Source organism: Acomys minous (genome assembly GCF_964271855.1).
Source record: "Acomys minous genome assembly, chromosome: 14".
Classification (NCBI taxonomy): domain Eukaryota; kingdom Metazoa; phylum Chordata; class Mammalia; order Rodentia; family Muridae; genus Acomys; species Acomys minous.
Genome location: NC_140496.1, coordinates 21,895,290 through 21,908,147, shown reverse-complemented (window position 1 = coordinate 21,908,147; position 12,858 = coordinate 21,895,290). Strand labels below are relative to the sequence as shown.

General features: G+C 46.3%; 1 protein-coding gene across 1 annotated transcript in view; it reads left to right on the top strand.

The window, feature by feature from the left end:
• The window catches only part of SLC7A6 (solute carrier family 7 member 6), a 31,985-nt gene extending 20,132 nt beyond the window's left edge, over positions 1-11,853 (top strand). Inside the window, exons 5-12 of the mRNA XM_084757341.1 lie at positions 3,182-3,307; positions 5,259-5,403; positions 6,056-6,179; positions 6,410-6,513; positions 7,088-7,184; positions 8,160-8,309; positions 9,099-9,282; positions 9,745-11,853. Coding sequence (XP_084613467.1) covers positions 3,182-3,307; positions 5,259-5,403; positions 6,056-6,179; positions 6,410-6,513; positions 7,088-7,184; positions 8,160-8,309; positions 9,099-9,282; positions 9,745-9,839 — 1,025 coding nt within the window. The 3' untranslated portion in view covers positions 9,840-11,853. The remainder of the gene's footprint in view (positions 1-3,181; positions 3,308-5,258; positions 5,404-6,055; positions 6,180-6,409; positions 6,514-7,087; positions 7,185-8,159; positions 8,310-9,098; positions 9,283-9,744) is intronic.
• Positions 11,854-12,858: the final 1,005 nt, after the last annotated feature.

Sequence of the window (12,858 nt, the reverse complement as noted above, 5' to 3'; positions counted from 1 at the left end):
ACATCCTTAGGGAAAATCTAAATGGCTAATCTGTGGCAAAGTCTGGAAAGTGTCTGTGATAGCCATGACTTCAGCTAAAATTTCTATTAAGAGGAAAGAGGGGGGAATACTGGAATTTGATAATCAGTCTGCCACAGAGTGACGTTGGAGATTTGTTTCTGTCTTGCTGTTTGGTCTGGATCTATAGTGAGGTTTCAGTAACAAGCTCCCAGAAGTGGTGGAACGTCTGGATAGCACACAGAACTTGTGTTCAGTCCCTAGAACTACCAGGACAAACTAAAAATAAGCTCTGGGAGAGCCTAGGAGACAATTGGAGTCTATGATCATTGATGTTGGCTTGTCTAACATGGACATATGATCAGAAGAGGGAAGGCTCGGAGGTCTGAGTTGTGGCACGCGAGTCCAGGCACCTGGCCTCCAGGCTCAGTCTGGTGAGCTGGATGGGACTGGGAGATCTTGGAAGCATATGGAGTGTAGATCTGTGGTAAGATTTTGTTTACTAACTTGAAGCAGGCAGCGTTTTGGCTTCTGCTTGGTAGACTGTGTTCTTTGGCAGGATTAAGAGCATGAGGTAAGCTAGAAGCCCAGGGCCAGCCTCAGAGGATCCTGTGCTTTTCTTTCTTTCTTTCTCTTTCTTTTTTTTCTGGTTCTTTAGACAGGGTTTCTCTGTGTAGCCTTGGCTGTCCTGGACTTGCTGTGTAGACCAGGCTGGCCTCAGACTCACATCGACAGCGATCTACCTGCTTCTGCTTCCCTAAATACTGGGATTGGGGCCCAGTTGAGGTTCCTGTGCTTTACTCTCTGAAAGAAAGTGTTCCTTAGGTTTCTTGCCTGAGGCTTTTGGCTCATTTCATCCTACTTGCTGACTCTCTCTGGCAAGTGTGTTGTGGCTCATTAACTACTTCAGTTGAGAAAGGAGCTTATATACTTGGTGAATAAGTCAAAATGTAAAAGAATACACCCTTCTTTTCCAGCTCTTTAGTCTTTTTCTCAGAGTCAGTTTTACTGACCAGGTGCCTTAGAGCCTATCCAGCTGGCCTTTGGAGTGGGCCCTGCTGGGACTTCCTGAGGCATGCCTTCTTTCTCCCTTTTAATACAGTCGTTGAGTCCACTGCAGGCTGTGTTTACTTGTGTCTACAAAATGACCACGCCTGCAGGAAGTCTGCAGAAGGGGGGGGGGGGGGGAGGAGCAAGACTGAGACTAGGGCCTGGCACAAGGGCTGAGGGGCGAGAAGCATACTCAGTGAGACCAGCGAGGCTTTTGTGTCTCTTCCGTGGTGTTCAGTTTTTAGTTTCTCCCTTGTCCTGTTTTCTTCTTGCCATTTCTGTGCATTTCTTTGTATTTTTTTCCCCTCCATAAGCTCTTTTCTTTTTTCTTCTGCTTTGTTTAAGTCCTTTCTTCTTTGTTCATCTGCTTGTGGTTTCTGTTCCGCTGTTACTCAGGACTTCTGTGGCCTTTGACTTGGTGCAGTTCTACACTCGCAGAGTACTTCCTCTCTTGGTGTTCTGGGAGAGATGACTATAGGCCCAGATCAGATCCATTGTTTGGCTTGAGCAAGTCTGATAAGCGGAAAGAGAGCAAGTCCTAAGGAGATGGACAAGCACCTCAAACTGTCTTACTGTATGCTGGCGCCTGTGGTTTACTGGTGGCAGTTAATTGCCTGATCCAGGCTTAGCCAGAGAGAGAACTTCAATCAGCAATTGATCCTTGTAAAGAATTTTCAGTAGTACACGTTCCTTTGGGGTCCCCCTCTCCCACCATCCTACTCAACCACTGCATCCCTAACCCCATATAATTACTTTGTTATGTGTCCCCACCTTATATGATTGACTGGTGACCACCTGTACTATTTGGAAGCATATTTTTGAAATATTTATTTTATTTTGTGTCTATGAGTGTTTGCTAGTCTATGTGTATCTGGTTACCATGGAGGTCAGCACAGGGCATCAGTCCTCTTGGAACTAGAGTCACAGGTGGATAGTTGTGGGTCACCATGTGAGTGCTGGGAATTGAACCCCAGTTCTCTGGAAGATCAGCCAGTGCTCTTAACTGCTGAGCCAACTCTCCAGCCCTATTTGGCAGCATATTAAGTGAAGCTCTTGAAACACCAGGCTGTTCTGTCACATGTCATTGTCACAGCTGGTCTTGGACACTGATCTTTTAAGAGGAGAAAGGTCCATTTTTCTGACAGTTGCCCCAGGGACCTGGCTGTTAACTTAGAGGTGTCACTGCGCCCCTTCTTGCTGTAGAAGCCCTTGGATAATTGCTTCCATGTTCTCCCCTAGGTCAAATTGTCCTTGTTTTTTGGGAATAGAGTTCTGTCTGTGGGTTAAGCCTCAATCAGTTAGCAGTTCACAACCATCAGTAATGGACTGGGCTAAGATGTTATTAAGGCCCATGAATATGTATCTTAAAGGTAGCAAGGATGACACGAGCCTGAGATGCTCTCAGGAAGGCCCATTCTCCACCATATTCACTTAGAATTAGCAGGTTTGTATTGGAATGGGTTAGGGAGATCATTTGGACTTGGAAATTCAACCTTGGAAATGACAGTCTCTCTCAGCCTTAGTTTCCTCATGTATAAGATGGGGACTAGACGTCTATATTTGGGGGTTTGTGAGAACTGATAGTGAAGGATGCCTGTGAAAATGTCAAGTGTGTAACACACACACACACACACACACACACACACACACACACCTTATTAGGTGATCGTTTATCAGTATTCACATTTACTTCGTTTGTTAATGGATCCTTTTTGCCCCTACTGTTCTGATCAGTTATCACTATTCAAATTTATCTAATTTGTTAATGGGCCCATTTTGTCTCTACTGTGTGGTGTGACCATAGACAGGTCTTGTGTCTCTCATCATTTGACACCTTGGGAGTCTGGTCGAGGAAGAGTGGGTGAAGTGAGGCCAGCCATTCTTGGTGCTAAGGAACATTTCCAGATTGGTTCTGGCAGTTTAAAGCATATATGTGTTCATGCATGCCCTAGTATCTTTGGATACCGTATGAATTGGTCCTGTGTGCTGCTCCTCCTGTTTACCTGTTTCCGTCCTCACCGGTCCATTGTTCATATAACTTGGGCAGGAAGAGCAGAAGGATGCTTTCTATAGGGAGGTTGGGGTTTGTGTGCTCAGCCCAAGCTTGCCAGTGATACTATGGTTTTCCTTCTAGGTCTGCTGACATTTGTGAACTGTGCCTATGTCAAGTGGGGCACCCGAGTACAAGACACATTCACATATGCCAAGGTCCTGGCACTCATTGCCATCATTGTCATGGGCCTTGTTAAACTGTGCCAGGGTAAGAGGGGCTGGGGTGGGAAGAAGGGTAAATGTCTCCTGAAGTCTCTTTGGCTCCCTGAGGAGGATATGGGACTCAGCTAGCTTCATCTCGGCACCTTTTGAGTATGTTCTAGAGTGTTATCAGTGAATGAATCTCTTCCTGGGCTTTGTCAGCAAGTCTGGCTTGGCCAACTGGACATGTGAAATGTCAGGCTCTCCTCAGGGCTTCTGTGGAAATATAGAGCATTGTGGAAAGCTAGCCAAGGTCCCAGGAGTTCTTGAAACTTGGATTGAGTCGTTCATAGGTCACCTAGGGGTATGGAGTACTGGCTCCTGGTTGTGGTCTGTAATTACCAACTAGTGAGTGGGGAACTTGACTTTCCCATCCCCCCCCCCTTTTTTTTTCTTGTGCTAGGGATGGAACCGGAACTGTAGTCTTTTTTTTTTTTTTTTTGTGAGGCAGGGTTTCTCTGTGTGGCCTTGGCTGTCCTGGAACTCTCTGTAGACCAGACTGGCCTTGAATTCACAGAGATTGACCTGCCTCTGCCTCCCAAGTGCTAGGATTAAAGGCATATGTCACCACCGCTTGGCCTTTAAATTTTTTTTATAATGTCTTGAATTATATTTTGGCCTGACCTGTAATTTACCACATAGCCCAGTCATCTTGAATATTTGATTCTCTTGCTGCAGCTTTCCACGTGCTGGGACTAATGGCATGTACCAACATGTTCAGCTACATATTGGCTCTTGAAAGCTTTTCGTTTTGGTGACAGAGCAGACTGAAGCTAATGGGCTTCCCTGGATATCCTGGAAGGTTTATAGCAAAGGGCATCTTCCTTGTTTAACAGCCAATTCCCTGCTATCAGTCACCTAAGGAGCTAAGCCCGTCATCTCAGACCTATTGGTTTGAAATTGAAAATTAAACTACAGCCAGGCATCTAGATGTCCTTGGAGTCTCAGGAGCACCTTAAATTTGGGCTGTTGAGTAATTTTTCCTCCAAAACATGTACCTTAGAGAACCACTGCTGTGTGCAGTGACCGATAACCGCTGGAAGCTCTTGCCTCACACCTATGCTTTTTTGCCACATTGAGATCTGGGTGTAAACTTTCTTTTATTTGTGTGTGTTTATATGAATATACCACATGTGTGTGGGTTCTGTGGAGGCCAGAAGAGGATTTTAGGTCTTCCTGGAGCTGGAGTTACTTACAGGTGGTTGGCCACCGAGCCTTATTTCTACCTCTAAGTCTAAACTTTCTGCAGTGGGTGATGACAAGTGCCTTAGAGGGCTGACTCTTGTTAAAAATACAGTGCTGTCTGGATGTCTGTCCTGAGCAGCTAGGTAGGCTTTCAGTCTGGGGTTTTCAGAGGCCTCCAGGGAGGGTGACTATTGCTTTGGCTTGGGTTGGTGCTCTGAAGGGTGGGGTTGGCCCATTAAGAGATAAAACCTCAGCTACTCTAGAGTTCCAGGTTTCCTGCCCCAGACAATCATGAAAATAGAGTGATGAAAAATAGAATACAAATAGAGTCTAAACTGTACAGTGATCTGAGCCAAGGCCTTCGGCTAGAAGGTCTGATTGTCAGTAGGAATTACTTGTGTGAAATGACTAGTGACATTAAAATAGGAAGAAAAACTGAGGTCGCTCACAGTAAATGGAAACTCCTCAGGGCTTTGGAAGAAGTTCCTTCAGAGTGCAGCCAGGCATGGTTTTGTTTTCTTGATCAGCTAGTTTTACTAAGGAAAGCGTAGCCTGGGGGATAGGTGGGGTGGTGAAGCACAGGGACTTTGTGGTTGTTGTACTTTGGTATTAAATGATATTTTTTTTTGTTTTTTTGTTTTTTCTTCCCCTGCCCTTTTTTCCCCTTCTCTTTTGTTTCATCTTTGTATCCTTTATCTTCTCCATATTCCTTTCATCTCTCCTCCTCCCTTCTCTTCCTTTTACCTGGTCTCCCACCCACTTTTGCCCCACAGGACACACTGAGCACTTTCAGGACGCCTTTAAGGGTTCCTCGTGGAGTGTGGGAAACCTCTCTCTTGCCCTGTACTCTGCCCTCTTCTCTTACTCAGGTTGGGACACCCTTAATTTTGTAACAGAAGAAATCAAAAACCCAGAAAGGTAAAGGCGAGATCGCACCCACCATCTTGACTGGAACTCCTGCTGATGGTGGGCACAGTTGTCCTTTCCCCACACCCCTCTGCCCCTCACTCCCTCTTCTTCTCCCTGCTCCCCTTCCCCAGTTAGGAGGGGTCGGGGGCTAGGATGGGAGTGAGTGGATGTGGCAAAGCCCTTGGCTGTCACCCTCATGTTCCATTGGAGACCCAGGGTCCTTCCTAGAGGAGAGGTCTTTCGTGGGCAGCAGCAGACCCAGCTAGGGCTGAGGTGACAGGAATCTTCCCTGACGTGCTGAGACTGTTTCTGCCTGACCTGGCCCCCAGCCTAGGCTCTAGTTCCCAGAGGCTCCTTGCATTTATTCTGAGACCACACACGCAAGAAGGTTATAAAGCCATGTGTGGCTGATTGGACCTAATGTGGTAGCATAGAGTAATCTTGAGCCCCTTCTCAGGGAAAGTGCTCTTCTTTGCAGTGGAAAATGCCCAGGAACACGGGAAGCATCCCCACCCTAGGGCACATGGGGAAGAGGAGCCCATCTCAAAGACCTGGCAGGCAGTGAACTGTCAAGTGTTAGAAAATTCCAGTGGGTGCTGGATGAACCTTCATTCTTAGGGGAGGTTGGTCCTAGGTAGCCTTATTTCACTTGTCCTGACAGAAATTTGCCCCTGGCCATTGGGATTTCTATGCCAATCGTGACACTCATCTACATCCTGACAAACGTGGCCTATTACACAGTGCTGAACATTCAGGATGTCCATGAGAGTGATGCCGTGGCCGTGGTGAGTCTCCTGGGGGATCCTCATTTGCTCACGTTTCTCATCTTATGAGGATCACGTGGTGCTTAGCCCCTGAATGGTTCAGTCTTTTCCTGTAGCTGCTCTAGCTCTACAGTGTGAGGGATGGGTCTAGATAGGGCAGAGGGTGACTGCCTTTGCTCAGAGATCATAGATGCAGGAGGGTTACAAAACTCTGTTCTGTATTTAGTATCTCTTCTTTGCTCTGCCTTCAGACATTTGCTGACCAGACGTTTGGCATGTTCAGCTGGACCATCCCCATTGCTGTTGCTCTGTCCTGCTTTGGGGGCCTAAATGCATCCATCTTTGCTTCATCAAGGTACTTTGGCTTTTCTGATACTAGACTGTCTTTAGCACCCACATGTCAGCTCACCATCATTTGTGGCTCTAGTTGCAGGGGCACCTGTGCAAGTGTAGCACACTCTCTTAACTGCTGACCTCTCCCTCCAACCCCCGTGGTGGCTTTTGAAAGAAGGGCTGAGCAATCCCAGCTGAACCGGGAGGATCTAACTAGCCCTTCATAGGAGACCTTGTCTTTAAAAACAAGTCCATTGTGGTAGTTGTAAATTCGTACATTAGCAGAATAGCGGTACCCCTGGTGGCCCGGGGTGGGGGTGCCATTAGATTGTGGGAACACATAGCATCTGTGGAGTGGTGGAGAGGTCTGGTCCAGAAATGGGAGTGTTGGTGATAGCAAATCTCATTTCTGGGGGCCTGGAATGGTTAAGGCATAGTGGTGGGTAGTGGTGAGGTGCTAGTAATTAGTGTAATGGTCTGGGTGTATGTGGAGCCTATGAGGCTGACCCCTGTTTTTTTTTTTTCTGGGGCTCTGAGCTTAATTTGTCTGAGAAGCGTGACTGAATAAAAGGCTGACACATTTCATACCTTTGCAGGTTGTTTTTTGTGGGCTCTCGTGAGGGCCACCTCCCGAACCTTCTGTCCATGATCCACATTGAGCGCTTTACACCTGTGCCTGCTTTATTGTTCAACGTAAGCTCTGCTGGGAGAGTGTGTGCTGGGGCAGGATGTGGAGGAGTCCTGATTTACGCTACACTTTAGGCTTTGCTCCAGGATTTGAAGCACAGTTCATTATCTTTCCTGTAGTGTTAGGGATGAAACCCAGGGCCCTATTACATTAGGAAGGCGGTCCCCCGCTGTCCCACACCCCTAGCCCTCTGCCCCAGGCAAGGCTTTTTACATAACAAAAGCTTAAGAAGATGTTTAGCTTTAGATCTTCTTCCCTTGTATTGGTTGGAAAAGATTTTTTCTTCTTTTTTAAAAGTCCTGTGGAGCCGGGCGTGGTGGCACACGCCTTTAATCCCAGCCCTCGGGAGGCAGAGGCAGGTGGATCACTGTGAGTTCAAGGCCAGCCTGGACTACAAAGCGAGTCTAGGACAGCCAAGGCTACACAGAGAAACCCTGTCTCAAAAAAACCAAAAAAACAAAACAAAAACAAGTCCTGTGTTGATAGGTCAGGATAAAAAGACAGGTGGGAAAATTTTTCTGTTTTTAAAGTTTAAGCAAGTCTGACCTTGTCTTGGAAAGCTAGTCCCTGAAAACCTATCCCCTAGTATTCTTTCCTACGAGAGACAAGTAGTTATCCCTCTCTCCGAGTGGGTATGGAAACATTTTGCCGATTCCTTTCCAAACACTCCAGGTCACTATGCTGGCTCTGGGCCCTAGGCCTAAAGAGTCCTAGGCTAATGTGTAATTCCCATTATGCTTGGTGTGTTAAGGGCCCTCCCATTCTGTGTCAAGAAGGAAGAAGAATCTACCTTGTTAACCACAGTGTGTGCAGCGAGCGGAGCACTGAGTTTAGGCACTGAGTTTAGGTAATGGGAAGCCCCTGACAATCAGAGCTAATGTGGTAAGGCTGTTTCAGATCTGACAGACTGCTGCACGGTGGGGTCTCTTGGTACGGCTGAAAGTAACAATACTCGCTCTTCTCCACCACCCACCCCACAGTGCACCATGACACTTATCTACCTCGTTGTGAAGGACGTTTTCCTGCTCATCAACTACTTCAGCTTCAGCTACTGGTTCTTTGTGGGCTTGTCTGTTGTGGGACAGCTCTACCTTCGCTGGAAAGAACCTGACTGGCCTCGACCTCTCAAGGTCAGCACGTCCATTTTTCTTTTTCTTTTTTAAAGTTTGGGCCTCATGTAGTCCAGATTAGCTTGAAATTTAACTATGTAGCCAAAGAAGGCTCAGCGTGCACAGCTTGTGCATAATAGCAGAATGGGTCTCTCTCTCTCTCTCTCTCTCTCTCTTAAATTTATTTTGGGCTGGAGAGATAGCTCAGAGGTTAAGAGCATTGTCTGTTCTTCCAAAGTTCCTGAGTTCAACGCCCAGCATCCACATGGTACCTCATAACCATTTGTAATGAGATCTGGTGCCCTCTTCTGGCATCCAGGTGTATATGCAGGCACAGTATTGTATACATAATAATAAAAAAATCTTAAAAAAAAAAAAGACTTATTCATTTCATGTGCATTGGTGTTTAGCCTGCATATATGTCTGTGTGAGAGTGTCAGCTCTTGGAGTTACAGACAGTTGTGAGCTGCCATGTGGGTGCTGGAAATTAAAACCTGGGTCCTCTGAAAGAGCAGACAATATACTCTTTTTTTTTTTTTTTTTTTTTGAGACAGGGTTTCTCTGTGTAGCCTTGGTTGTCCTAGACTCACTTTGTAGACCAGGCTGGCCTCGAACTCACAGCGATCCGCCTGCCTCTACCTCCGCCTCCCAAGTGCTGGGATTAAAGGCGTGTGCCACCGCACCCGGCAGACAGGACAATCTTAACCACTGAGCCATCATCTCTCCAGCTCTGGGTTTCCTCTTAAAGTGCCATTTGATCAGCTGTGTTCTTTCATCCCCCCTACTAAATCTCACTTACCTCTGTTTCAGCTGAGCCTCTTTTTCCCCATCGTGTTCTGCATATGCTCCTTGTTTCTGGTGGCCGTACCCCTCTTCAGTGATACCATCAACTCCCTTATTGGCATTGGGATTGCCCTTTCCGGGGTCCCTATCTACTTCATGGGTGTTTACCTGCCAGAGTCCCGGAGGCCACTCTTTATTAGAAATGCTCTGGGTGAGTGTCTCTTTGCCCCTACTGTTCACTGGATGAGTGCTTATGCTCAGGTGCATGCAGAGACTACCAACTCTTCCAGGATAAAACCTGCCGACCCATCATCATTTCGTGTGTGTGTGTGTGTGTTCCATTCTAGGGCTAAAGCACTATCTGGGTTTTGATGTTGTTGGGTTTGTGGTGTTTTGTGTAATCCAGGCTAGCCTTGAGCTCACCATGTAGCTGAAGATGACCCTGAGCTCCTCATCCTCCTGCCTTTACCTTTCAAGTGTTAGGATTACGGCCAGGACTACTCCTAGAAGAAGAGGCTGGGTGTGGAATAGAGAGGGTTGTTGGTTGTAAAGGCCAGGTGTGGTGTGCCTAAGGGACAGGTGGGAAGGAGATAAGCTTTCAGCCTTCTGGTATTCAGATGGAAACTGTAGTAGAGTATATTTGCTAAATCTCAATCTTCTTATTTTCATTTAGCTACTGTCACCAGAGTAACCCAGAAGCTTTGCTTTTGCGTCTTGACTGAGCTAGATGTAGCTGAAGAGAAAAATGTTGAGAGGAAAACTGACTAGAAGCCAGCGATGACATTCCCTGAAGCCCAGAAGGCTGTGACCACAGCCACCAAAGACCAATTACTTAACTCTTCTGAATTAAAGGAGCTTGTTGGCCCACATTCTGTAAAGGGGCTCAGGGCCAGCTTTCTTATTGGTAAGCTATGGGCAGACACTGATCAGGCCAGCCTGAAGATGGGGGCTTCAGTGGGGGGGGGTGGGAGAGGGGCACTAATGACTTAGTTTTATTTCAGATGGGTAGGTGCGGCCCTGTTGGTAAGTTGTAGTGGGCAAAGAAGGGACGTTAAGTTGACGGTTATGGAAGACGATTCACAGCTATTTGCAGTTTAAACCAGGAGTCTACAGTGGTGCTCCTTCATGGGGAGGTTTTCTCTGACCAAGTCCAGCTACTTGATTTTTAGAGGTCTGAAATGCTGTAATTTCTTCCTGGGAGAGTGTTGTGGGGTTTTTGTTTTTTGTTGTTGTTGGTTTTGTTTGTTTGTTTTTTTGTTGGTTGGGTATCATGAGCAGCAACGCTTTCGTTAACTGACACGGGATCAATGTGTACCTCTTTTCCTGAATTCCCCAAGAGGAACATCACTCCTTGCTCTGGAACTTCATGTTCAAGCAAACAAGCTTGATGGAAGACTTTTCTGGGTCTAGGCATGAAAGTTCTGTTGAGGACTTCTCATTTGTGGGTCCGAATGTTGGGGTATCTTTGGGATCTCATTGTGTACAGACTACCCATCTCTAAGGAGGTGCTGCCTGTCTGATTGACTTTGCTCAGATCATATTAACAGTATGGTCAGAATCCTTAGGCAACGGGGTGAGCTTCCAGCTCAAAAAAGAATTTGTCTTGGCCTCTTGATTGCGCCCTTCCTAGCTGAATCCATGGTGCTGTGGAGCCCTTGAAACAAGGGCCGAGAGAAAACCTCACTACTCCAGCTGAATGGAGCATCTTTGCTACTACCTGGACAAGCCACTATTGTCACCAAAAACCAATCTGTGTATTTCATTATTTATTGATATTTAACCCAGGACACCAGTTGTAGCAAACCATTAGTGATCATTTGTCTACAGGATGCAATAAATGAATTATGTTTGAAAAAAAAAAAACCTTAGCTGGGCACACCTGATATCTGAACATGTGGCAGGTGAGGCAGGTGGAGTTTGAATGTGAGGCTGGCTTAGGCTACATAGTGAGTTCCAGATAGCCGTTCTGGGCTATATAACAAGATCATCATGTACCCGGTACACTTTAATATGTAGATAAGTCACATGTCGACTATCACTTGGCTCGGATGAAGCAAGGAGAAATGAGCAAGTTCATGAGTCAGAAGTCTGGTAGTTCTGCTCTTTTGAAGGATAATCCTTTGTTTTATTAAGACCTTAGGTCTTAGTTCTAGTTGATAGTAAAATTTTGGATATCTGCTATGAACTGTAAGAGGCCTGGAATGTTCTGGAGTTCAGGTAGATCACCTGATCTATCAGAAGTCAGTGGACCTAGAGAACATCTCATGGATTCAAGTCATCAAATAGCTTGTTCTCTTCAAGGGCATGTGTGAGGGTTTGCTGTGCATAGACTCATGCAAGTCCCGCTCAGGTGTTGGAAGTAGTCATTAACTTTCTGAAAACTACATGGGCACCAGGCTTTGTTCACACTCCGAAGCATCATGGGACAGTACACCTGCTTATCTTCTCTTGTCCAAGGGCTGGTGAGATTGAAGTCCTAGGAAGTGCTTGGTACTTGTGCACCTGCTGTTTTTTCCCCTGTGAAGATTGATGAAGACTGTGGGCTCCTGGAAAAGGGTGGGAACAGCTAATTCTGGTGATCGGGCTAGGCTTCGCGTTGAGGCCAAAACAACTGGCTTGGACCTTCGTGAGCCGTATGTCTCCGTTGGAATGTTCAACTATCTCAGGATGCCCCTTAGACACTATCATCTTGGACACAGAAGAACCTGCTGTCTTGGCATCCCCATGGACATTTCATCTTTAAGTTTTGGAATTTGTGAACAATACAGATAACTGAGACAATCTCCCGTTCTGATCCTTTTCACTTACCAAACTGGCCCAAAATGCACAGGAGTAATCTTGGATATCTGCTTGCTCAATAAAGACTTAGGGGAGTGTGACCACAATTGCCTTTGGTTCCGGACAAACATCTGTGAGAGCTTTCAGGTGACCTTCCCACTTATCATGTGTTGGGGAATTTGTAAATTCCTGTCTATTAAGGTGTTTTATGCAAAGAGTGACTTGCCTAAACCATACAAACATGATTCATGTCTGAGCCAAGTTGGTACCCATTCCAAGGCCCTGCTAGAGCTAACCTTTTTTTTTTTTTTTTGAGACAGGGTTTCTCTGTGTAGCCTTGGCTGTCCTGGACTCACTTTGTAGACCAGGCTGGCCTCGAACTCACAGCGATCTGCCTGCCTCTGCCTCCCGAGTGCTGGGATTAAAGGCATGCGCCACCACGCCGGGTTTAGAGCTAACCTTTTAAGTGTAGTGTTTTTAGCCGAGTTTGCTTCTTAATTAGCTAATCCCAGGAATTTGCTGCCCTCCAGTGGGCTCTGGGAGAAGCAGGGACCTCAGTCAAGGTGTTCTTAGTGAGCCATGTTAGCCTCCTTATTTTACTAGACATTGTTTTTTCCTTCTGAGCTGAACACAGCTCCTGGCAGAAACCCTGTCCATGGGAAAGCCGCCAGACTTCCTACAGCACTCCGGTTTCATGGTGGAATTCTTCCTACAAAGTCTGTCTCTTTGAATCCACCTCCTGGTGTGCTAATCCTATTCACAGTGGTACAGTTTGTTCCCTTTTGGAGTAGGTAGAGTCTGTGAAGTTGTCGGCCCTTTAATGCTAGCATAACTTAATGAGCACATACGTACCAATGAGCACACTGTAGTGGCAAATAGGATTTTAGTCCTGCTCGTATGCCTACAGATCAAGATTGGTGTTAGATACAACACTGCTGGTTTTTATTTGAAATACTGAATTGTTTCTTTGTTGATACTGAGTATAGAGTAACTGAAATAGTTTTGCTTA